The sequence below is a fragment of the Ostrinia furnacalis genome, unplaced genomic scaffold (genome assembly GCF_004193835.3).
Source record: "Ostrinia furnacalis isolate ACB-3 unplaced genomic scaffold, ASM419383v2 OfSCF0398, whole genome shotgun sequence".
Lineage (NCBI taxonomy): Eukaryota > Metazoa > Arthropoda > Insecta > Lepidoptera > Crambidae > Ostrinia > Ostrinia furnacalis.
Window position 1 is genome coordinate 108940 of NW_021130637.1, and position 25911 is coordinate 134850.

General features: G+C 42.0%; 1 protein-coding gene across 9 annotated transcripts; it reads right to left on the minus strand.

The window, feature by feature from the left end:
• Window positions 1-51: 51 nt before the first annotated feature.
• Uba1 (ubiquitin-like activating enzyme 1) lies at window positions 52-14888 on the minus strand. Of its 9 annotated transcripts, XR_003656809.1 has the most exons (13): window positions 13831-14886; window positions 13107-13514; window positions 12606-12864; window positions 7577-7752; window positions 6124-6270; window positions 5521-5991; window positions 4730-4981; window positions 3630-3935; window positions 2498-2813; window positions 1637-1839; window positions 708-1048; window positions 424-613; window positions 52-385 (listed from the first exon to the last, which is right to left on the minus strand). XR_003656809.1 is itself a non-coding variant. In XM_028319740.1 (12 exons), exons 1-11 carry the CDS (start codon window positions 14563-14565, stop codon window positions 794-796), a joined length of 3528 nt encoding a protein of 1175 aa, XP_028175541.1. In that variant the 5' UTR covers window positions 14566-14886; the 3' UTR covers window positions 52-596; window positions 746-793. The 9 variants fall into 9 exon arrangements, 1 of the variants encoding a protein (XP_028175541.1); XR_003656810.1 differs by lacking the exon at window positions 7577-7752 and adding an exon at window positions 10341-10516 and having other exon boundaries at window positions 52-613; window positions 13831-14887; XR_003656808.1 differs by having other exon boundaries at window positions 52-596.
• Between the last annotated feature and the right edge of the window lie 11023 nt (window positions 14889-25911).

The window sequence follows — 25911 nt, forward strand, 5'->3', positions numbered from 1 at the left end:
TCGTTTGATTGAAACAACCCATTTGCTCAATTTTTATTTATTTTTCTTTCCATATACAGACCCATCTGATTTGAAAATTAAAAATATCCGATAAACTTTTGTGTAAAATCAATTGCATCACGAAAACGACCGGCGCGTTTCGGCGAGTGGTGAGCGAAAAATAATAAAATTAAACTACTATAAATATACGGCGAAACAATCGACAGACGAAAGCGCGTTCGAAGCACAAAAATATATAAAGTCACACGGTATCACTATCACTGTACACTCTCGCGCACGCGAGCCATATAAAACGTCTCAATTTGTCATCTCTCCTAAAATACCCTCATAATTTCGTGCTGGGCTTCCGGGCTCGGGGAGCGGGCCACACCCGCGTGTAGCGTACCTACACCCGCGTGTAGCGTGCCTACACGTGTAGCGTACCTACACCCGCGTGTAGCGTGCCTACACGTGTAGCGTACCTACACCCGCGTGTAGCGTGCCTACACGTGTAGCGTACCTACACCCGCGTGTAGCGTGCCTACACGTGTAGCGTACCTACACCCGCGTGTAGCGTGCCTACACGTGTAGCGTACCTACACCCGCGTGTAGCGTGCCTACACGTGTAGCGTACCTACACCCGCGTGTAGCGTGGCCTACACGTGTAGCGTACCTACACCCGCGTGTAGCGTGCACCCGCGTGTAGCGTGCCTACACGTGTAGCGTACCTACACCCGCGTGTAGCGTGCCTACACGTGTAGCGTACCTACACCCGCGTGTAGCGTGCACCCGCGTGCAGCGTGGCTCGCGGCGCCTAGGGCAGCGTGTAGCGCACGTAGGGCACCTCGACGTCCTCGCCGGCGTCGTCGTTGCAGCACAGCTCGAAGACGAGCGCGCGCACGTGTGGTTCGAGGCGCTTCTTGGAGACCTTGGCCACGACCTGCGACATGGGCAGCGCCAGGCGCTCCTGGCACTTGGCCTTGGGCATGAAGAACGAGTACAGCATGCACACGCCCTGCGACAGCATCGTGATCTCCAGCTTGTGCTCGTTCTTGAAGTAGTCTAGGAACTGCGGACAATGACACACCATTAGTTCCGTTATTATAATAAGCAAAGTATTTGGGGTTGTTACCGAGACATGACCGGGTTTATATTGACATAAATAACGGATGACGGATTTAACAACAAGATTCGTAACACATACACGTGTTTAGTAACACACGGTCCACCGTATTTGCGCTCACCAGTAGACGCTACTGGAAAATAAGGTTCTATCACTAGTGTCACTTACTAGACACGCCAACTTGTGACCTCTAAACCGTCAAGAGTCAGCGGGGCTACTCCGAAAACGTTATGCGAAGTTTCGAATGCTGCCTTCCCTCTCACATAAAGCGAGATACCAGCGTTTCGGAGTAGCCCACCTGGTCTTTTAACTCGTCAGTAGCGCCAACTAGTGAGTGCTGAATAATCAATGGAGGACTTGCATTTGTGCTCATCAGATAGGCAGCACTGTCAAGTGAGGTCATAAAACTCATCAGTAGCACTAACCAGTGTGGGCAGGCTTCCTAAGACCGATCTTTGTGGAAATCCTCGAGGGAGGCCTTTGTCCAGCATTCACTGGACCACTAAATAAATGACTAAAACAAGTTCCACCAACCTGCTGCAGCGTAATCTCGCCCTTGACCTCGAAGCGGTCCCAGAGCGTCCACTTGTGGCCGTAGTAGGTGTTGGTGGGCGCGGCGATGGGCTCGGAGAAGCCGAAGAACGGCAGCGCCAGGTTCACGAAGCCGTTCTTGAACACCTCCAGCGAGTTGAAGCCCTGCGCCAGCTTGTACAGCTCGAGGCACACCAGCCCGGCCACTGTAAAAAACAAAAACTTTGAATTTGTGCCAATATAGATAGTTTTATCCACGAACACGCGCCACATCATTCTTCCGCTAATGTTTGAGTGTTATCGGTACACGCTAAATTATCCATGAGTGCACACGCACACTACAATAACGACGCTCGGATTGCTCGGATCAAACTCAACGCACCCCGCGTTTCCCTCGACCAAAAATTGGTGGGGCGCGTCTTCGTGGATGAAACTATCTATAAAAGGCCAAGAAATCTATAACGAACTTCACTACGGGACTCAGCGTCTTTTGAGAGTCGTCTCTTTTCAGCGCCCGCGCATTGTCGATGCAGCGACACAACACAACACGCTCTCATACCGCTTTTGCGTTATGTCCGTTGGCGCTAGCAAAACGAAGCCCAAAAGACGCTTGTGTTGGGGTTCCCTACCACTCGTCGGTACTTTTGTGGTATGGTATACAATAAGGAAATATCTATCATCTATTCTACACCTAAAGAAGTTGGTTGGGGTTTTTTATGAAATGTCTGAAGGGGGCATTTTTTAACTGGCGTCGCGCAGATTAGGCTTTCACGATGTGAATTCCATGTGGAATCGTGATCCTTCTTGAAGTCTAGCCAAGTTAGACCCAGTAGTAGCCTATTATGGACAATGCGCATGACTCACCCACAGACGTAGTCGTAGCGATCGCAGGTATAATCTTCCCCGCGATCAATTTAGAGCGGTGGCGATCCGCCGGCGGGATCTTGTAGTTCGCAGCTCGCAGGTTAGAAGCAGCCACGATGAAGTCCATGTGGAAGTTGGTATCATCATCTTTCTCGAAGTCCAGCGGCGTGATGGTCAGTCCGGCCAGCTTGGATGGAGGAGGCAGTTCTGCGATCATGTTCTTGACCTTGTCCTGGTCCATTTCGTCGTTGTTCTGCTGCAGTTGAGCGTCGGTGACCGCGATCTTGATGCCTGACTTGGGACTGAATTCTGGCACCTGGAATGGGTGTGGTAAAGTGTTAGTTTCAATCATGTGTATTGGGAATATCCAGAACATGAATTCAGGATATTTTAAAAGCGATGAACTTCCCTTTGGACTAATACAATTTCAAACGTTTTGTAATACATGGTGAATCATTTGATTTGGGCATTGTTGCTATGAGACTTTACACCACTAATGCCGTTTCCCGGTCATTCAGTGTCACTCTTAGGGCGACGAATAACTGGGTATTGTTGTTAGGAGACTTTACATCACTGATGCCGTTTCCCGGGCATTCAGTGTCACTCTTAGAGCGACGAATATAGTTCCAAAATACTGAACTGTCCTATCCATGACATTGACAGTGGGACGCCACCGTCAATACCGGATCGCTGGTTCCGATTTTAGCCATGGTGGAAGCCATATAGTTGAACGATGGTAGCGCCCCCTTGTCATTGAGTTTGGTGGGACAATTCAGCGTGCGTCATCTATAACTAAGGAGTTACTTTCTTTATTTTTTTAACGACCAACTATTATTCTGGACGGTTAGACATGAAAGGATAGAAGGATCCAGGACAAACACAGTTAAAAAAATATAACAAAAACAAAAACAATTACCTGTACACTAGCAGCAACCTTGGCGATGTGTTCCCTGTCCACACACGTCGGAATCCCATACACCTGCGCGCGTAAATTAGCAGCTGCCACCACATAGTCCAGATGCAATGGATCCTCGGGATCAAAGTTCAGCGGTGCAGGGCATCGCTTGGGTCCAGCCCAGAAGGGCGCTCCGCTAGTGGTCTACAGTTAAAAAAATATCACAAAAACAATTACCTGCACACTAGCAGCAACCTTGGCGATGTGTTCCCTGTCCACGCACGTCGGTATCCCATACACCTGCGCGCGCAAATTAGCGGCTGCCACCACATAATCCAGATGTAACGGGTCTTCTGGATCGAAGTTCAGCGGTGCAGGGCATCGCTTGGGTCCAGACCAGAAGGGAGCTCCGCTAGTGGTCTGCTGGTCGGGCGGGAAGTTGTATAGCAGCTGCTTGATCTGGTTGCAGTACTGCGCCTCCCAGTGTAGCCGCGCCCAGGTCACGCACTCGTCGAAGTTCAGCGGGCGCTCGTTGATTGCGTGCTGGAATGGGAATTTGTTAGTTGAAATAATTGCTTTGGGTAGTATTTTAACTTTTTTGGGAGTAATGCCCGTTTTCACCATCAATCCCTTATTTTTAAGTGACCCCTATGGTAACACATAACAGGCATTTTGTTTTCATAGAGGTCACTGGTCACTTAAAAATTGGGGATTGATGATGAAAATGGGCATAAGACAACTAGGTAAAAGGGCCAGCGCAGACTTGTCGTGCTTTATGTGCGCCCATGATATTTTTATCGTCGATTTTAGACGACAAATGTAGGAACTTATCATGAAAAATGCCTCATATTAATAAATGCTTATCTAGGCGCGCGTCCTAAAGTCCTGTGGCTGGAATGATGATGATGACGTCATTTCCAACGTGTGACGTCACTCACCCGCACGCTCTCGACGGCGTCCAGCGGCTGGCTGCCTGGCAGCCGCATGGTGCGCTCGATGAACTGCGGGTCGCGGAGGAACTGCGCCGCGTGCTCGGCGGCCTGACGGGACAGGCCGTGTGACGTCACTCACCCGCACGCTCTCGACGGCGTCCAGCGGCTGGCTGCCTGGCAGCCGCATGGTGCGCTCGATGAACTGCGGGTCGCGGAGGAACTGCGCCGCGTGCTCGGCGGCCTGACGGGACAGGCCGTGTGACGTCACTCACCCGCACGCTCTCGACGGCGTCCAGCGGCTGGCTGCCTGGCAGCCGCATGGTGCGCTCGATGAACTGCGGGTCGCGGAGGAACTGCGCCGCGTGCTCGGCGGCCTGACGGGACAGGCCGTGTGACGTCACTCACCCGCACGCTCTCGACGGCGTCCAGCGGCTGGCTGCCTGGCAGCCGCATGGTGCGCTCGATGAACTGCGGGTCGCGGAGGAACTGCGCCGCGTGCTCGGCGGCCTGACGGAACAGTCCCTCGAACTCGTCGCGCGCCCACTGCAGCGTGTGCTCGATCGCGTTCGGGAAGTTCTTGAGCGTGCAAATCGGGATGCTTTTCTCGGGCGGGTCCTGCGACGAGCTGTAGGACTCGGTGAGGAACGGCACCACCACCTGCGAAGGAATGAGGTTAATGTTAAGTTGGTACGTGATAGAAGGTCAAACGATCCGCCAAGTATGTCCCTGAGAAAGAAAAACGTGAGCCGCGAAGGTATACGAGTAACATGTTTTTTATAAAGACTGTAAACCCTTGCAAAAGAAGCTGACCTGGAACAGGCTAGGATCAAAGACCATTGCTACCTAGTCATCAATATTGTTTTTTGCTAGTTTACTGGATGTTTTATCTCTTGGTAAGTGCCTGAGTTTCTTGCGCTGCTTCTTCTCAACATTGACTCATTTATTGTCCCGAAGCAGTGGTAGGGTTAATACTGGGACGTGCATAAGGGCCTTGCCACACTGGCGGATTGCAAGCGGTTTCAAAACTTTTGCAATCCGCCAGTGCAGCTCACTAAGTGCTTTTAAAAAGCATATCTGTTAAAATAACATTCATTTTATGAGAGCAGCGGCTTGCGGTAGTAGACGGCGCGGCGGTCCATGTAGACGCGCGTCTGTGGGAGCGCGAGCGAGCAGACGAGGGAGCCGCGAGTACCGACCTGCGTGTTGCCCTTGGTGCCGAGCGTGCCGCTCTCGAGCAGCGGCTTGCGGTAGTAGACGGCGCGGCGGTCCATGTAGACGCGCGTCTGTGGGAGCGCGAGCGAGCAGACGAGGGAGCCGCGAGTACCGACCTGCGTGTTGCCCTTGGTGCCGAGCGTGCCGCTCTCGAGCAGCGGCTTGCGGTAGTAGACGGCGCGGCGGTCCATGTAGACGCGCGTCTGTGGGAGCGCGAGCGAGCAGACGAGGGAGCCGCGAGTACCGACCTGCGTGTTGCCCTTGGTGCCGAGCGTGCCGCTCTCGAGCAGCGGCTTGCGGTAGTAGACGGCGCGGCGGTCCATGTAGACGCGCGTCTGTGGGAGCGCGAGCGAGCAGACGAGGGAGCCGCGAGTACCGACCTGCGTGTTGCCCTTGGTGCCGAGCGTGCCGCTCTCGAGCAGCGGCTTGCGGTAGTAGACGGCGCGGCGGTCCATGTAGACGCGCGTCTGTGGGAGCGCGAGCGAGCAGACGAGGGAGCCGCGAGTACCGACCTGCGTGTTGCCCTTGGTGCCGAGCGTGCCGCTCTCGAGCAGCGGCTTGCGGTAGTAGACGGCGCGGCGGTCCATGTAGATGCGGGCGTCAACGTTGTCGAGCGCGTTGGCGACTCCGTCCAATGCCTCGAAGAAGGCGTCGTCATACACGCACTCGGTTTCGGGGCACACGCGGTTTTCCTGCGCCACCACGTTCATGAAAGGGTTCATGCGCTTGATCACCTGCGGGTGGAGATAGGTAAATCTTCATTTTCTGCCTAACTCAGTCTTTCCCAAAGTAAACGATAACGCCCCCTTGTGGGCGCTGCAGGCTTAAAGGGCGGTAAGAGACCCAGAAAAAAAAAATCGGGACGTTGTGTCAGAGGCTTGGGAGGCGTCATCTACTAGGAGGACTCTTAGACATCGACTGAGCTCGACTCTTGACTACAAAAATGGGGGGCGCTAAAAATAATATATTCTCAAAGTGGGCAATAGACTAAATAAGTTTGGGAACCGCTGGCCTAAATTCTAAAACTATTGTTTCATTGCCAGCAGGCGTGCGCGGTTCTGGTCGCAAAGCCTAAGATCAGATAGTTAACATAACTCAGCATATTAATCGCGCTCAATAAATGCTGAACAATCATAACAGCATTTAAAATAGTGACATTTCTGCAATACATCACTTATGAAAATATGAAACTGTCAGTAAAACGAGGAGATTGTTGTATTATTCATTAGGGTAATGAGAAATCAAATATATTGTTATCAAAAATCAAGAGTTCCTTCTGTAGGGTAAACTTTATCTTATCATAGAATCAACATAATAATGTTTCGAACGAAACGCGTGCAACAGACAGACGCAAGTTAGTCACGTCATGATGTCAGAACACCCGGCTGTAACGTAATGAGTCCCATAGTTGATGACGTAATGACTAAACTTATATTTACACCATTTGCTGAAATTATTGCGTAATGATATCAAATTACACAAGTTTTTTGGTACAAATGTTAGTTATTTACAAATACAAACCACATTTTTCAAATAGAGAGGCAAAAATCCAAGTACAAATCATGCTTGGTGTTTTGATTGATCATATCATGCACCAGTGAATAGAAGACGAACTGTAGACGAAGTTAATTTACCCTTTTTGTACTTGTGTTCCCATAAACCTAAGACTCATTGAGGATACCCGAAGTGGAGTCTCGTTTCACAGAATATCGCGCCACCTACCTGGTGCCACGACACGACGATGTATCTTAGTCACATTAAGAAGAAAACATGTTAAATGTTTAGTCAAAATTGCTGTCATTTTGAAGAAGAAATAGGCCAAACTTTAATAGTCTGGTCGCGGAGCACGTAGAATTTTGTGCGACGGGCGGCAGCAGTGAGTGTGCGAGCGCAACAGCAATATAATTACGCGCGAGCGATAAGGATGGGTAGCTTGAGGTCATTGGACAAAATTCTACGTGCTCAGGGCATATATATCCTTCATTACTTAGGGCTCTATAGCCTTCATTACTTAGGGACAACTTAAAATTAAAGACATACCCTGGCAGCGGTGCTGGACTTGGGCTTCTGCACGTCGTAGGGCCGGAAGAGGAACTGGCGGTTGAGGTTGGACTTCTCGATGAGGTCCATGTCGGTGACGGTGACGCAGCCGCCGTCGGCCCCCACACCGATCATCGCGAAGTTCTTGAGCAGTTCGCAGCCGATCGCACCCGCGCCTGTGGAGATATACAGGCTGTAGTTTTACAATAGGGACTGAGTATCTTGCGCTGCTTCTTCTCAGCACTGGCCCATTTATTGTCCCGAAGCAGTGGTAAGGTTAATACTGGGACGTGCAAAAGTGCTTTTTAAAAGCCTATTTGCGAAAATAAATGAGTTTTATGGTTTTTTTTACTGTTCAGGAGCTAGGAAATTATAAATACTGCTGGGAAATAATAATGATGAATTTTACTCCAGTTTTTACAAATGTGCAAAAAATATGGCGGCAGACGTGAGTCTTCAGCTGCGCACGCACGATGTGGCGTAAACAGATACCTAATGGCCAATATATCAAGAGGGAATTCATTCATTCATTTATGAGGGAGTTCATGAGATACTTGTGTGCAGAAAACCTCAGGTTTCGTAACAGGTTGGTAAATGTATCAAAACAGAGTTTTTAAAATACTCCTGTGCAGAATTTCTTCACAAAAAATATGCGATCACAGCAATTAAATGTGATTTATTGTTGTAATGTTTTCTTACTTTCATATCATAGCCTTTCTACGCAGATTTTTATTTAATTTGTTGTGTGAGTCAATAAAATTATCTTATTCTTATCTCATAATTATACAGCAAGTTGATAAAAAATCACATTTAATAATTAACTGCTGGACAAATGAAGGTAAGTAAGTATGTACATACTGTGAGGCAGCATATTATCCAAATAAAAACCTTTCTGCCTAAGTATTGACTCGTGACATTTTGTGAATAAATAGATAAATATTTACTGACAAAATTCATATCATGAGTGACCAAAATCTATTATCACCTCTGTGTTGTAGTTTCTGCCGACATGATTCATTCAACTCAAGTGATGTTGTCTTGGGCTGGTTTTCCTGTTGCCTTTACTGAATGGCATTGACGACTTTTTTATGATAACAGATTTTTCATTGGTTTTTCTACACAACAAACATTTTATATCGAAATTTTCCCCCATGGCAGTGACCTCATAAATATGTAACATCTTTTCTAATACTGAAGTAGTAATTACCACCATCTTAATTAAATTCATGACTTTAAGACAATGGCTTTTGTTGTCTCGCGCCCGACCAAAGCTTGTCAGTCAATGACTCGTGCACGATAATAAACAATAATATGCGGCAGACAACTCTTCGAGACAAGTTCAGACAACACACTGATAGGGGAAATGGTTTTTGCCACAATCATTTGTCACAATCATTTTCATTACGAGTAAAGCGTCTAATCGGTTATATGCGACGTAGCTTGTCCAGATGACGCGATTTAAGCGCGAATACAATCGTGCGTATCGAATTGAATTAGTCAGTTTCTAGCAGAATGAATAAGATAAACATAATAAGATTTCAGAAAGCAATATTTTACTTTTCCAAAGAGGTGTTTCTTTTATACACAACGAGGAAGCTCTTGGCCTGTATCTCACCTGATGGTAAGTGATGATCAGGCCTAAGGTGGAAGCGAGTTTCACCCGGAATCCTCAACCACGGAGNCTATTAAAAAAAAAAAAGGTGATTCTACAAGTGTTTTAATTTTGTCAAACTGGTAATGACGTCAATTTTGGGAGAAGGGGGGGGGGTCATTAAGAAATGACGCTAGGATGATTGTAGGGGGGGGGTCTAAAATCTGAAAAAATCGATGACGTAATTTATGGACGGCCCCATAGCATTTAAAATAGTGTGTACATTTCTGCAATACATCACTTATGAAAATATGAAACTGTCAGTAAAACGACGAGGAGATTGTTGTATTATTCAATCGAGTAATGAGAAATCAAATATATTGTTATCAAAAATCAGAGTTCCTTCTGTAAGGTAAACTTTATCTTATCATAGAATCAACATAATAATGTTTCGAACGAAACGCGTGCAACAGACAGACGCATGTTAGTCACGTTGGTCACGTCATGATGTCAGAACACCCGGCTGTAACGTAATGAGTCCCATAGTTGATGACGTAATTACTAAAATTATATTTACACCACTACTTACTGAAATTATTGCGCAATGATATCAAATGACACAAGATGAAATGTTTCAGTACGAATGTTACTTATTTACAAAATTCTAACCACATTTTTCAAATAAAGAGGCAAAAATCCAAGTACAAATCATGCTTGGTGTTTTGATTGATCATATCATGCACCAGTGAATAAAGGACGAACTGTAGACGAAGTTAATTTACCGTTTTTGTACTTGTGTTCCCATAAACCTAAGACTCATTGAGGATACCCGATGTGGACTCTCGTTTCACAGAATATCGCGCCACCTACTTGGTGCCACGACACGACGATGTATCTTAGTCACATTAAGAAGAAAACATGTTAAATGTTTAGTCAAAATTGCTGTCATTTTGAAGAAGAAATAGGCCAAACTTTAATGTCTAAAGTCTGGTCGCGGAGCACGTAGAATTTTGTGCGACGGGCGGCAGCAGGGAGTGTGCGAACGCAACAGCAATATAATTACGCGCGAGCGATAAGGATGGGTAGCTTGGGGTCATTGGACAAAATTCTACGTGCTCAGGGACCGGACTATAGCCTTCATTACTTAGGGACAACTTAAAATTAAAGACATACCCTGGCAGCGGTGCTGGACTTGGGCTTCTGCACGTCGTAGGGCCGGAAGAGGAACTGGCGGTTGAGGTTGGACTTCTCGATGAGGTCCATGTCGGTGACGGTAACGCAGCCGCCGTCGGCCCCCACACCGATCATCGCGAAGTTCTTGAGCAACTCGCAGCCGATCGCGCCCGCGCCTGTGGAGATATACAGGCTGTAGTTTTACAATAGGAACGGAGTATCTTGCGTTGCTTCCTCTCAGCACTGGCCAATTTCTTGTCCCGAAGCTGTGGTAAGGTTAATACTGGGACGTAAAAGTGCTTTTTAAAAGCCTATTTGCGAAAAAATGAGTTTTAGGCGTATTTTTTACTGGTCAGGTACTCCAGTTTTTAAAATTGTAAAAAAAAAGACGGCGGACGAAGTCTTCAGCTGCGGACGCACCTCAGGCGTCTTACTGAGCTAAGGATGTGGCGTAAACAGATACCTATTGGTCAATATATCAAAAGGGAGTTCATGAAATACTTGTGTGCAGAAAATCTATAAGATTTCATACAGGTTGACAAATGTTTCAAGACAGAGTTTTTAAGATACTTCTCTGCAGAAAGCCGATAGGATTTATTCTAAAAAAATATTAAATATGATTTGTTGATTTAGTAATTTTTTACTTTCATAATATCATAGCTTTCCACACAGATTTTTATTTAATTTGTTGTGTGCGAGTCATTAAAATTATCTTATTCTTATCTTATAAAATTACACAGCAAGTTGATAAAATATTAGTAGACATTAATTTATAAATGCTGTGAGGCAGCCTATTATGGGGCAATGGCGTACATTTATATGGGAGCAAAAAAATATCAAAATGGAAACCTTTCTACCTAAGTTTGCACTCATGGTGTGGCTTTTGTAAATAGATTAGAGAAATATTTACTGTCAAAATCCATATCATGTGATGTGACCGAAACTTATTATCACCTGTGTTGTAGTATCTGCCAACATGATTCATTCAACTCAAGTGATGTTGTCTTGGGCTGGTTTTCCTGTTGCCTCTACTGAATGGCATTGACGACTTTTTTATGATAACAGATTTTTCATTGGTTTTTCTATCGAACCAACATTTTATATCGAAATTTTTCCCCATGGCAGTGACCTCATAAATATGTAACTTCTTTTGCAATACTGAAGTAGTAATTACCACCATCTTAATAAAATTATTCATGTTTAAGACAAAGGCTGTTATTGTCTCGCGCCCGACCAAAGCTTGTCAGTCAATGACTCGCGCACGATAATAAACAATAATATGCGGCAGACAACTCTTCGAGACAAGTTCAGACAACACACTGATAGGGGAAATGGTTTTTGCCAGTAGTGTGACGCCACGGTCACAATCATTTTCATTACGAGTAAAGCGTCTAATCGGTTATATGCGACGTAGCTTGTCCAGATGACGCGATTTAAGCGCGAATACAATCGTGCGTATCGAATTGAATTAGTCAGTTTCTAGCAGAATGAATAAGATAAACATAATAAGATTTCAGAAAGCAATATTTTACTTTTCCAAAGAGGTGTTTCGTTTATACACAACGAGGAAGCTCTTGGCCTGTATCTCACCTGATGGTAAGTGATGATCAGGCCTAAGGTGGAAGCGAGCTTCACCCGGAATCCTCAACAACCACGGAGGAACTGGCTATCTTACCTTTAACTGCCGGAACACAACAATGCTGTTAACATTCTATATAATAACCTAGGAGCAACTCAACTCAGATTCGAAATAATCTTCACCTGTATTAACGAACATGCGACTAACAGCATAAAAAGCGATTTACAGCGACTTTACGGCTATCGCGATTGTTTGGATGATTGTTTGGGCCGACCCCAAATAAAATGGGAATGGGCCAGGCAAAGAAGAAGAGGCTAGGTATCAATTTACTAGTCATTATAGGCAGCTTAAAATTGAAGTGAATTATACTTCAGCTAACTAACTATTGCGGATAGGCGCGCACGCAACCAAGTCGCATATAAAGATCATGCAAAAATTTTCCTTATTACGTTGTAAATAGATGTCCAAAATGAGACATTGTGTTGCACAAGTATAGTTTGGCAAATTTGGCTGTATGAACTTGTACGTGAGTTGTTTTATTATTATTATTATAGCTAATCAACAGTTATTACAGTTATATTTAAAATTAATTAAGTATTTCTCTTGATTGTGGCCCCAATTGGGTAAAACCCTCCTCCACCATTGTGAGTGAGTTGTTAGTATACCATAATAAAAAATTTACACACCAACAATGAAGTACTTCAGTTCACCGAGCTTCTTCTGGAAGTGTTTGCCGAACACGGCCACTTGTCCATCATATCTGGATCCAACAGGCTTGCAGTTCTCCTCGGTGAGGAGCGAGCGGTCCTTGGGGAGGCACTCGATGGCGTCGAGGTAGAGCCACTGGACGATGGGGTGGAACTTGCCGGAGCAAGCCTTCATCACCTCCTGGGCGACCACACCACCGATGGCAGCGTTCATTGGGTTCAGGTCACCGGATGACACCTGGGGAGCAATTAAATTGATTGAATACCACTGACATCCTCATTGACACTTCCAATTTGTATTCAGAATATTGATTGTTTTGTACAGGAACAGTGGCGGCGTAGCATAGTTTGGCACCCGGGGCGTGATAGTAATATAAATTAGATAGTAATTAATTTTAGTACCATTAACAGCAAAGAGAGATACAAATTGTAGAAAACAACTAATTAACAGTAGGCAATGTAAATAGATTTGAATATTACCTTGCAGAATGTTTCCAGCAGCTCAGTATTGAGTTCAAGTTCTCCATCCTTCTTGTCACAGTCACAAGTCACTGCTTTCACGTAGTCCATGAACTTAGCAGCGTCTGCGTCACTCCAGGGCTTCGGAAGACGACCCTCACCATCCTCAAACTTATGCAAAGCAGAAAACCCAGCATGTAGTTGTTGAGGGTAGTCGAACTTGCCAAAATCAGTAATAACAAATTCAGGTTCTTTGAAGGATTCTTTCAGAGGTTTGAAATGTAATTTTTTGGGCATCTTGACCTGTGTGACGATACCTCCACGTTCATATTTTGTGAAGTTTGTAGTGTCTCCAATGCTGAAAGTGTATGGTCCTAGCACTTTGATTTTTCGTGGTTCACAGCCATTCAGTTCTGTCATGCCTTGAACCTGAAAAGAAAAATTAAATGTTATCTTTTTTTCTGTAATGATGAAACTGGTGATAATTTAATGTCATGGTGATAATTATCTTCTGTAAGTCAACGATACATGAACATTTGCACTTTATAGTAGGTGAAGTTTCTTGTAGTCGTGTCCTACTGCAGTTTATCATAGAATCTTTACAGTGAAGCCAATATTCCCTAATATTAGTTCACCGTTTTAAAAAACATGTAAATAAAATTACTTCATGCTTACTAATTGGATAGTTGAATAATTTCCTGAATGATGTACGTTCACAACACAGTAAAACGGCAATAAAACTTACTTCACTGAACGTGACATAGTCGCCGTCCTCAAGCCCGTGCCGGGTGTCGTCCAAGCAAGTGACCACGGCCTCGTACTCATGTGTAATATCGGCCACCATGGCCGACACGGGGTTCTCGCCGTTCACGTCCACCACCGTGAACTCCGGCCCGAAGTCGCAAAACACCTGCGAGAACAGCCCTCGAGTGTCCGCGATCACCAGCGCGATGTTGTTCGCGTGAGTGATGGCCGAAACCCGCTCCTGCTCGGCCCAGGAAGCACCGGTGAGCACCACAACACGAAACTTCTTCAAAAAATCTTCAGTCAAAGGCCCGGTGTGGGCGGTCGTAGGCACATAGTGGTTCAACTCCGCGAGCTGCTCGCACGACGCCAGAGCGCGATTCTGACCCACGGCACTCTCCGACAAGTAAAACTGGGAAGATAAATCGGCAACCGTGCACGTTCGCTCATCGTGCAAAGTCACTGACTTCACTCCACCGAGAATCACATTTTTCGCGATCTCCACGCCGAGTCCTCCGAGACCCGAAATCAACACATCCGAAGTTGCCATCCGACGCATAGCATCGTGGCCCAGCACGTAGAGCTGCCTCGAATACAAACTTTCGTCGATTTCATCTTCCACGCGCGTTCCATTGTTCGCCATTGCTGAGGAATTGGAACGGGATTCTCCTGTATTTAGCTTCCGCTTTTTTGCCGGGGGGTCAACGGAATTATCGGCGACTTCAGCACTAGACATCGGGCACGAACGCGCACAATTTTGCCAGAATTTTGTTTCGCTTTTCAACGGAACAATGAAGAAATTATTGGTCTTCAAATGATGGACAGCGACATTCGCGCTTCGACAAGGCCCGCTTACTCACTGTCTTGAAGTTAGTTGCATGAGGACGTGGAAAATAATGTGCAAAATTAATTAATAAAATTAATGAAACGCGAGTCGCAATTAGTATAAAATTAAAGAATATATATAAATAAAGTAATTAATGCATGAAATGAGTAGAGAAAACGATGAAAAATGCTTATTTCGTAATCTTTTCCAGCTAGGAAGAGAACAGTTTTTTTTACTTTTTTTTGGATGAATCTCCTAAAATGGCAACAATAGATATCTGTTCGGATACATAAAAGATTTTTTCATAGCGTTATTAAGTAACGTTATTTATTTATGTAGAATTTTATAAATTATAATATGCTTGCTACTTGCGTACTTGCCATTTAGTTAGGGGCATAATATTATCACAGCAGTGGACACATAATATCCTGGTTATCAGATAGGAGGATCAAAGTTAATCGTCTCGTCAATTGATACGATTCAAATGAACCCAAACTCGATGGGGCTGCATCGTATCATTATTATAAGACTAGTGTGATCAACTTTCAGCTCCTGCTTACCACATTGGAGTTCATTGGACCATCAAAGTTCTTTCTCATAAATATGATAGATTCAAACGAGCTTCAAACTCGCTGTCGCCAGGCAGGTACCCGTCGCGTGCGGCCGTGCCATGCACTGTTCATATTTATTTTCGATACATTCATAGGACAAATCTGGGTCATTTCTCATCTATCAACAGGATTCAGTCACAATTTAGCAACCTGTCACGTTCGTCCGGGGCCAACGTTGATATGTCATCTTCGCTACGTAAATTCAAAAAACAAATTTCTGAATTGTATACTCCGACGGTTAGTTAATAATTTATTGTTTTGCATTCTGTCACTTTGGCAACGTTATTGTTATCCAACATTCTGTGCATGTCGTGGCAACCTTTAATTAAGGCAACACCTTAGCTTAATTTATTTATAAGGATACTGTGAATCATGTGAATGTATGGTGTATGTTTTGTTGGTTGTCCTTAAATAAATAAATAAAAAAATACAGATCCACGCAACGTGAGGGCACATGGAGTGATGAGAGCTCAACCAAGCCCTGGACCAGGGGTGTTCACTGTTTGTACTCCGAATGAGTGCCGTGACGTCACCGATCAAATGGCGCGAAATATTTGTTATGCGCAACTTTGAGGCCTTTAACTTCTTTATTTGTAGATATATTTTTATGATTCTTTCACAATTATCCCACCAAAAACATTCTGTTTTCATTATTACATTTCAATATTCTGTCATTCACTACCTATGTTTGTTAGGCGAGATAATAGCCCATATTGGTATTGGTAATTGGACGCTAGTGTCTCATTTTAGGCTGTTGTTGATTGTGCAACACATGCATTCAGCATTTGCTGAACAATATCAAGATTACTTATTACTAACCATATGTTAATATTACGGCTCATTTAATAACTTCCTAAAACAAAAGGTGATTTACAAAAATACTATTGGACACTGTGTTCAGGGGCTCCGCCAACATAGAAGCTTTATCAAAAAACACATCTTAATACGGGCACTTTCGCGGCAAGTTTCACGTCGCTTTTATACGATAAAATTAGTTGCACGGACGACATGAAAGTGTTTCAGTGTTGTGAAATCAATGCATGCACTGTAAAACTTGTCGTTTGCGTGAAAGAATTGCTGAAACTAGTGTTAATAAACTCATTTCATGCCATTATATCGCAATGTAAAATCAGCTTCATTGGTTCCTCATAAATTTTTAACGTTACCGTTATTATAATTTTTCCGTTGTATGAGATATTTTAACGTGTATCCGAATATTTTCTCACTGGCAATGTTTTAGCTGTCAATTTTATTTTTTGTTTGACATTTGACATCATAGGCCGCTAACTTCACAGCAAACAATCCATTTTGTTTCCTTTCTGACCGAGTGGAAATTTCAACAATTTTCAATCTCGTTTCAAGTTCACGACGTCGCTGTCGTGTTGATTTGACGTCGATTATTTTCTTGATTGTACAATATCGGGAGTGAAAGGTGCTTGAACAGCATGACTATTGTGTGAAACGTTTGACGTGAGGGAATCCTTTTTTTGATTACCTCCTTGATTCAAAGTGAACTCGCGAAAATGGTCCAGGAATACGTGTCCCCCTTGAGGGTCCACAAGTACCCCTTCGAGATGGTGATGGCAGTGAGTATTAAACATTAATTATTTTATCCTTTATTTTTGGCTCCTTTTTGTTCAATTCTTAATTTGTGAATAAAACAGCATCAACATACAGCAAGGTCACTAATTTGAAAGTTAAGTTACTTGGTGTTGTATTGTGGACTACTACAAAATAAACAACTTTTATTATTTGTTTGATTAATTGATGTGGTATAAAAGGTTATGTTAATTCTTATTGGAAATGTTTATTTCCTCATCCATACTTGGTGGAAGTCATAGAATGTGGAATGAGGAAGTGAACATTATAGGTGGTTACAAAGAGATCTGTCTCTTGTAGACACATAACCTGTTATTTTTATGACTTCTTAATAATTTAAACAAGTTACACAATATAAAAAAAAACATTGTTGAATAACAATGTAGAATCTGATGTAACAGTAAAAATATTACAAGATTATAATTTATGATAATTTAGTCAGTTTTAAAATTGTACAATTATTTTTTATGCAATTGGCACAAATCTGAGTAAAGTATTAATTAGGTAGCTACTTGGTAAAACGTAAGAAATAAATTATTTTGAATGTCCAATAGGTAATCTTTAGGTTTAGGATCAGCTGTAGAAATTGTAAACAAAGCAAATCAAAACTTTTTTTTATACTTTTTGGTTGTCTTCATTCTTCACAGCCAGACTACCTAGGTACCTCTCACTGCCAGATTTAAACTGATTTTATTCCCAAAGCCAAAGTTAGGCTCAATATTTATTGTTTGCTGACGAATACACGCTAGAATGTTTGGCTTTGAACTTAGAATCAAAGTCAAAGGTTCTAGCATGCATGTTATGCCAATAATTTATAATAGAGTTATGATTATTTGAAAAGACCTAATTTGAGTAATTATACATATGACACTAATGAGTATTACAGGTTGATGTTTTCAAAATTATACATTCTATGCTCTGCTAATGAGAGCTATCGTTTTAGCGCTCACCAGTTAGCGCCACTGTAGAGTGAGGTCCTGTCACTTGCTAGTAGCGAAGACAGTGGCACCAACTGGTGAGCGCTAAAGTGGTAGGAGGACTATCGCATTTGCACTCATCAAGATGGCGCCACTGTAGAGTAAGGTCCTGTCAATCGCCAGGGGTGCCAACTGTTAAATATAAAAACGATAGCCCTCATTAATTCAAAATCACCATATCATAGGCAATTTACCCAATTTTGAGTAAATGTTAAGTGTAGATACAGTTTGGAGTGGTTTACACATGCTCAGGAAGTAGCTCTTTCTGTAATAACATTAATCCGAATTAGATCAGCCTTCCCAAGAAATCTTGCTCTAAAAGGGCCTAATGTTTTGAACATTATGCCAAAATGACATTTTTTTTGCCAAGGACCCTACTTGATTATAACTTTTCCTAGCGGAACCACCGTACTACTCCGCCCGCACGCCCTGCCCCTCCTTTGTGCGTAAACAAGTCAGTGCGAGCGAACAACGTCGGTCACGAAACGTGGGATAATATTTTTTACGGAACCCTTGCGGCCTTTCCACGGAACCCCAGGGTTCCGCGGACCACCATTCGGGAACCGCTGCCCTAGAGGTCAATAAAATGTGTGTTTATTATTGTANCAAAAGTAATAAAATCTTGTGCCGAAGAGCTAATCATACCTCTTACACATTTGGTAAATTTGTCGTTTAGTAAGGGTGTCTTTCCTGAGTTGCTAAAACTTTCAATAGTCAAGCCCCTTTACAAGAAAGGCAAAAAATCATCAGTTGAGAACTATCGCCCTATTACCCTAGTACCTGTATTATCCAAAGTTTTCGAAAAGGCCATGAAAAAAAGATTATTAAGCTTCATCATGCGTTTTGAATTATTCAAAAGAGAACAGTTTGGGTTTCAACATAATAAATCCACAACGTTAGCAATGTACCACCTTATAAATGAAATAAGTGAAAATATAAACTCTGGAATACCTGCTACTGTTGTATTTTTTGATATGACTCGTGCCTTCGATTTCGTTTCTCATGAGATACTGCTTGTAAAACTAGAAAATCTAGGAATAAGAGGATTAGCTCATGACTGGTTAGCATCTTACTTGAGAAATAGGAAACAAGCAGTTGAAATAACAAGTTTAGACAATAAAAAATGTATGACTTTGAATAAATCTAAATTTTTAACGAATGCATGTGGGGTTCCTCAAGGAAGTGTTTTAGGGCCAATATTATTTCTACTTTATATAAATGACCTTCCAGAGGTAACTACTCACAAATGTGTATTATTTGCCGATGACATATCCGTAATTATTCCCAGTAGTAAAAATATAAGAAAAAATGAAGAGGACATAAACAATACAATAAACAAAATAATAAATTGGTTAAAGAATAATAATTTGACAGTTAATTTAAATAAAACAAAATTCATTCAATTTGGCACACATCGACAAAGAAAATATAAACTTGACATTAATTATGAAGGGACTATTATTGAACAAACCAATAATACAAAATTCCTAGGAATAGAGTTAGATGAAAACTGTACCTGGAAAATTCAGATAGAAAATCTACGGGACAAACTGAATCGTTACGTATTTGTGCTGAATAGACTGAGTCAAATTTCTGCAATAGAAACATCCCTGGCGGCATATCACGCGTATGTAGCATCTCTGCTTAAATATGGACTTCTGATTTGGGGAAATTCAACTGTATGAAGGTAGGTTATGGCTCGATTAATCAGTGCGTTTCACTACCAATGGCCACTGTTTGTGATGTGTGTATTTTCTTTTACTATTCTTACCAAAATATAATTTATTGCATACCTGGGGTAGGCGTCTTACTAATGGTAAATATTGCTGACTACAGCCCTGTTTTATTGACGGGCCGCCGTGGCACCGTTTTTCAATTTCACATTCTTATTTTAAAGTATAATCAGTGTAGTCTGTTCATAGGGTTTGACCACTTACACTCAACGTGAATAAATCCGCGGATAATCTAACAATTTTTTATCAAAATGTGCGAGGTCTCAGGACCAAGTGTTTGGAAATATATAATAGTATCTCTTGCAGTGATTATGATATCTTGTTATTCACTGAGACTTGGCTTCAGGACGATATCCTTAGCGCCGAGCTCTGCGATACCAGGTACGACGTTTTTCGAGCGGATCGTGATCTGTCTCAAACAAATAAAAGGTCAGGAGGCGGTGTCATGACTTGCATAAAGAGTAATCTCAGTCCTCAAGTCGTTAACAATTTTTCTTCTAAAACTTACACAGAGTTACAATGTGTCACCGTGCCCGCGCGCACCCTTGGTACAAATAGCAATTTACACATAATTCTAGTGTACCTACCGCCCGATTATTCAAATATCCCAGCACAGTTAGACGAAATTAAGTCATTTCTTATGCAACTAACCCAGGAGCATCCTAGTGACACATATCTATTAACGGGAGACTTCAACTTGCCTTGCTTTGAGTGGCGTAATGGCCATCCAATGTTACTTAATAATGTTGTTTCGGGTTTGCAGGACGCGGCATCTGAGTTTGTTGGAACTATGAACTACCTGGGCTTTAGGCAATTTAATTACATTCCCAACGACAGGGGACGCTGTCTCGACATGGTGTTTTGTACATTGAACTCTGTGGTTGCTAGGGCAACGTCTCTTTTGAGCATTGAGGATAGACACCACCCACCGCTGCACGTTTGCATCACAGATTTGTTTATCACACCTTTTCAAGAACAATCGACATCGCGCCGCAATTTCCACACTTGTGACTATCCAGCCATAATCAACTACCTAAATAAGGTAGACTGGGATAATTTGTTTAGTAATGCAACGATTGATGAGGCCTTGGAAAAGTTTTACAAAATAATATACGAATGTTTTGACAATTACATCCCTTCGATAAAAGTAAATGGTCTCAAAAGCAAATATCCTCCCTGGTATAATATAGCTTTAATTAAAATCATACGCGAAAAGGGTAAAATTCATAAAAAATGGAAACGCTATGGGAACCCACGTGATTACGACACATTTGTTATGCTACGCAGCCGTGAACGCACAGTACAACGAGAATGCTATAATAGTTACTTAAAAGCCACTGAAAACAATATTAGGATCAACCCGAAAGCTTTTTGGTCGTTTGTTAAATCCAGAAGAGGCGGCTCTCAGTATCCGAAGCAGTTCACTTACTTAGGAGATACACTCGTGGATGGTTCCGACATTTGCAATGGCTTCAACGACTTTTTCCAAAAAATGTTTTCTAATGGCTCGTCGAATGATGTAGATCTAATAGATAGCGTTGAGCGGGACACCGTCACAGATGTGATAGCTACTACGAGCGTCTCACCAGACAAACTTAAAATCATGCTTCAAACTCTTGACGTGAGCAAGGGGGCTGGCTGTGATGGTGTTCCGCCGGTGTTTCTTCGTCGTTGCGCTGATGTTCTGTGCTATCCCGTATATTTACTGTTTCAATTATCATTATGCAGCGGGGTTTTTCCAACTATCTGGAAAAAAGCCCACATTGTTCCGATCCACAAAAAATCTTCAAAATTAGAAATTATTAATTATAGGCCCATCTCAATTTTAAATACACTAAGTAAACTCCTTGAAAGAATTGTATACAACAGTATTTACTCTACAGTTACAAGTGGTATATCACACCATCAGCATGGTTTCTTGAGGCGTAAATCTACCACCTCAAATCTGGCTGAATTCTGCAGCTATGTGCTGAGCGGTATGGAGAGCGCCGGTCAGGTTGACGTGATCTACACCGATTTTGAAAAAGCTTTCGATCGGGTGGATCACGTCATCCTACTCAGCAAACTATTCGAATTAGGAATCCGTGGGGATTTGCTCAGGTGGGTTAAATCTTACCTAACGAACAGGTCTCAAGCAGTTGTGGTGGGTGGTTTTAAGTCTGACTTTGTTCAGGTTCCATCCGGTGTACCGCAGGGTTCGCATCTTGGCCCTTTATTTTACTGTGCGTATGTGTACGACATTAATAAGTGTTTTCAAAATTCCAATCACCTACTTTACGCTGACGATAAAAAGGTTTTTACGAGGGTATNTAAATAAATAAATAAATAAAGTTTTCAATATCATCCGTGCGTGCAAAAAAGAGCAAATACGCGAACGCATAAATGAAAATAGGGCGAGAGGAATACAAATTGCCGATAAGAATGCTACGCAAACAGTGGATTTGAACACGTTGATTCAAGACTTAAGGGAGGAGGCGTGGAAAAAGACAAATGTGCGAAACGAAACTACGGGCAGAGATGTAGTGAAGAGTGCCGCGAGAAAAATGCTGCCTACTCCAAACATTTGTAAGGTTGCAAGATTTTTTCATCTGAACCTCATAATCAAAATGCCAGTACGCGTGGGCGTATGAAAAGGGAGCCCAATTGACAGGATCAACTTTTGTGAAGTTGAAACTTTGTCGAGTTGTGAAAAATCTGCATTTCATTCGGAGAGAACTGGAAATTTAAAAATGTTATGGCTGTTTTTTTTTAAGTTCATACATACTTTTCGTGGTTGTGTGCTCATAGTTTTTAGTCACAACCCACACAAAAATAACACAATTTAGTTTGCAAGAAAAAAGTAATTCATCACGGCACATAAACGTTAGTTACGAAAAAATTCTTAATTAAACTGCCAGCACTAATTTACTTCAAATTACAGCCTCTGGGGTTGGCTTTGCTGACCTAAAAATATTATAATGTGGTTTTTGTAAAAGTTCCTTGTTACCACGTGAATTATTTTCGTGACACTTTAAAATATTATACACAATTTTGGTTAGTTGTTTTTAGTTCAGGTTTTTTTTGTGAAACAATTTAGGTGCAACAAAGTTTTACATAATTTAGTTACTTTTTAGGACGACACTAAGTATTATACTGCATTATTTTCTGACATGGCTCTAACTAGAGATATTTTTAACAAACTCTGGAATACTGTCCAATGAAGTCCCATTTATCCTTACCGACCACTGGGTATCTATACCACCATTTCAATCTGAGATGATAACGGACATCGCAAAATTAAGGCAAGATTACTTATTAGATTTTGAATCTACTAAAAAGCCATAAAACTTTCATAGTAAGTAAAACTTTGACATAGTAGTCACAAAGTATCAAACCATTTATTACTCCTAACATTAACAACTAACTATGTAATACCATTTTACCGCAAGGGCATCGCCTAACCAAACATTATATCCACTATAATCACATTCGCTAGGGAATACCGAGCTCCAAAATTCCCTTTTCGGCGGATATTTTATGAATAGGTAACTAACTACTCTGTCCGCAAGTAAGTGCGCTGGCCACTGCAGTTCTGGAGGGCAGGAGGTCCTACATAAGGGACAAAATATCAGTGGTGTCGCCTCTCTACAAAGGGAAGATTTAAATACACGGTCAACTTTTTACCTTGACAAAGAATGTATTTTGCAGTCAGGTGAATGAGGCCACGTAGCCTATACGCATAAAACGAGAAAAAAAATACACTAAATCAAAATGTTGAAACTTAAATGTTAGTGTCTATTCACATAATATGGCTGCCGCAGAATGCAGCGTTATGCTCTAGGTCCTAAGCTAGAGCATGCTTAACACATGCTGAGTGGCTGCCATTTTGGTTCAAATTAAACAAACTATGTACTTATACTGATGTTGTAGTCTAAGGATTATGGATTAAATAAAAAAAAAGAAATCTTTCTTTCTTTCAAAATAGAACGCGACGCTTGTCCTAGCTATTTGCATCATCACAATAAGTAAATAAAGAAATCAGTCCTTTGTTCATTGTTTGCCAAAAGGGGCATCCATTTATGACAAACCTACTGTTGGTAGTTACAGACGTACGTACCTACGTACTACAGTGCCGCGGAGCTTCCCGTTCACGCATTAAGCTCATAGCAGACTTATCAACATGGAGTTTTAAACAAACAATACTGACCACCTCAAGTTAATACGGTTACGATCCCTTTCCGGATTGATATGTGTGCTACGTCCTTTAAACCCAAAAAATATTTGAAAAAAAAATCAAATGAGTGAGTTACGTACTTGCATCTTTCATTACAATTAAACGATTGATAGTTTCACTTATTTCATTCACGTAAAACAGTGATCCTACTGGGACTACATCCATTGTGGTCCACGCTGGACGAATGCGAGTGCGAGTGCGGTTCTCTTGAGACAACTCCGCTCATAAACTTCAGTGCGGCTTCCTCGTATGAATAACAGACTAGTACGAAACGCCGTTTTATTCAGCCTTTTTACTGTACACGATGGCGGAATAAAATATCCCCATCCGTAGAAAATTGAAACAGTTGGCGAGCGAAACGAAACGCGCATTGCTGCAGTTAACTTTGAACAGTGTACCTACTCGTACCATGAGTTTACGATAAGTGTGCTCGCTAGCGAGTACGTCAAAAATCTCTATGAAGATTTTGTTTCTTGAAAGTAGCCGCTAGGGGCGCTGAACAATATATCATACAAGTAATGTCATTTTTTACGCAGTCGCTATCGAGTACACCTAACGTAAACTCATGGTAAGGACACAGTACATTTAATATTGGCTCTCAATTAAATGTTGGGAATCCCTACTTAATTTATAAATGCAAAAGTAACTATGTCTTTCTGTTAGGTATCTAGATAATTTGAGTCCCGGGAAAGGACATAAGATAAATACGTCTTTATCCCGGTTGTTAAAAAAGGGACGCGCGCTTAAGTTTTTCTGTGACAGACAAAATTTCATTACTTTTATAATTTACTAAATGGTATAAATCAGACGAAAGCAATTTTGACTGATTCTTTGCAGTCAAAGTGGTTTTGACTGATGCCTTTGGTCAATATCACATTTGACTGATTTTTCCAGTCAAAAGTGGTGGTTATCAGTTTTGACTGTAACAGATACACAGGTTCAGCTTGGTAAACAGTACAAATTTTAATTACATTTTTCATTAAAGTTTTTAATGAACAATATTACAATTTCTCAGAAATTGGTATCGACTTTGGACTTAAAAGTAGACCTTTTGAATTACTTCCAAAGTTTACAATCCTTTTGTTGTTCTCGTACTTACAAACTTTTTTGATTGGTTTTTAATTTAATGAAAAGCGGTCTGCTGATCAATGGGAATCATGGTGAATGAACTGTTACTGAAATTAAATGTAATAATTCATTATTCGGGATGTTTGGAACTTTGAAGATACGTTTATTCACTAGTTATTAAGCTAGCCTTTATAAGTCTTATCAATTTATTGTTACCGGTCATTCATTTGCATATACACTATCGGCAGCAATAGGATTCTCACGTGAAATATCCCTATCTTGCAAAATTGAAATATATTCTGAACAATCGTACCTAAACGGTACTAAATAGTACTTGTACCTTCAGATATGTAACGAATACCTGCTTAAATCCTTTGAGTATAAATTAATCCATAAATTTGTGTTTTATGGTTTAAAAGAAATCATCAGTAACAACTTTCTATTTATTTAAAGATACAATAACTTACAGTCCTCAACACGATAGATACCATGTATCTTTTATCAATCAAAATCAAAAATTGAATTATTTAAATCAAGCACGTCTAAACCAAAAATCATTCTTCCACAGATTCAGCGTCAGTAGTAGTCCACGTGGTAAGCGGCGAGCGACCAGCGGCCATGCAGAGTCACGGCATCACACTAGCTGCCCCATCACTCACAACGATACTCCTCTCTGCCATCCCCATCCTCAAAGCCAGATCTATCCTCAACATCTTACATCTTTTAGAGTTATTTTCACCCCAATACATTTTCTACAAATCAAATTCTATAACCAGATGACCTGAGATACCAATGAAGTTAACGCATCAAATGCGTGGATTAAATTTTAATTAGTTAGATTTACATCATAAAAACGAATTAAAGTACTAAGTCTGTAATAGTGCTCGTTGCATTATGAAGTAGCTATATGTAAAATGCAGTTGAGACAGACAGTAATTTTGTGTTACATCGTAAAAAATGAATGAGGTCGTTTCGAATTGCGTTTCCTAAAAATTACCGGTTGTGAGATATCAATGAATGTAAAATAACTGATTATACAATATAAATAACTTAAA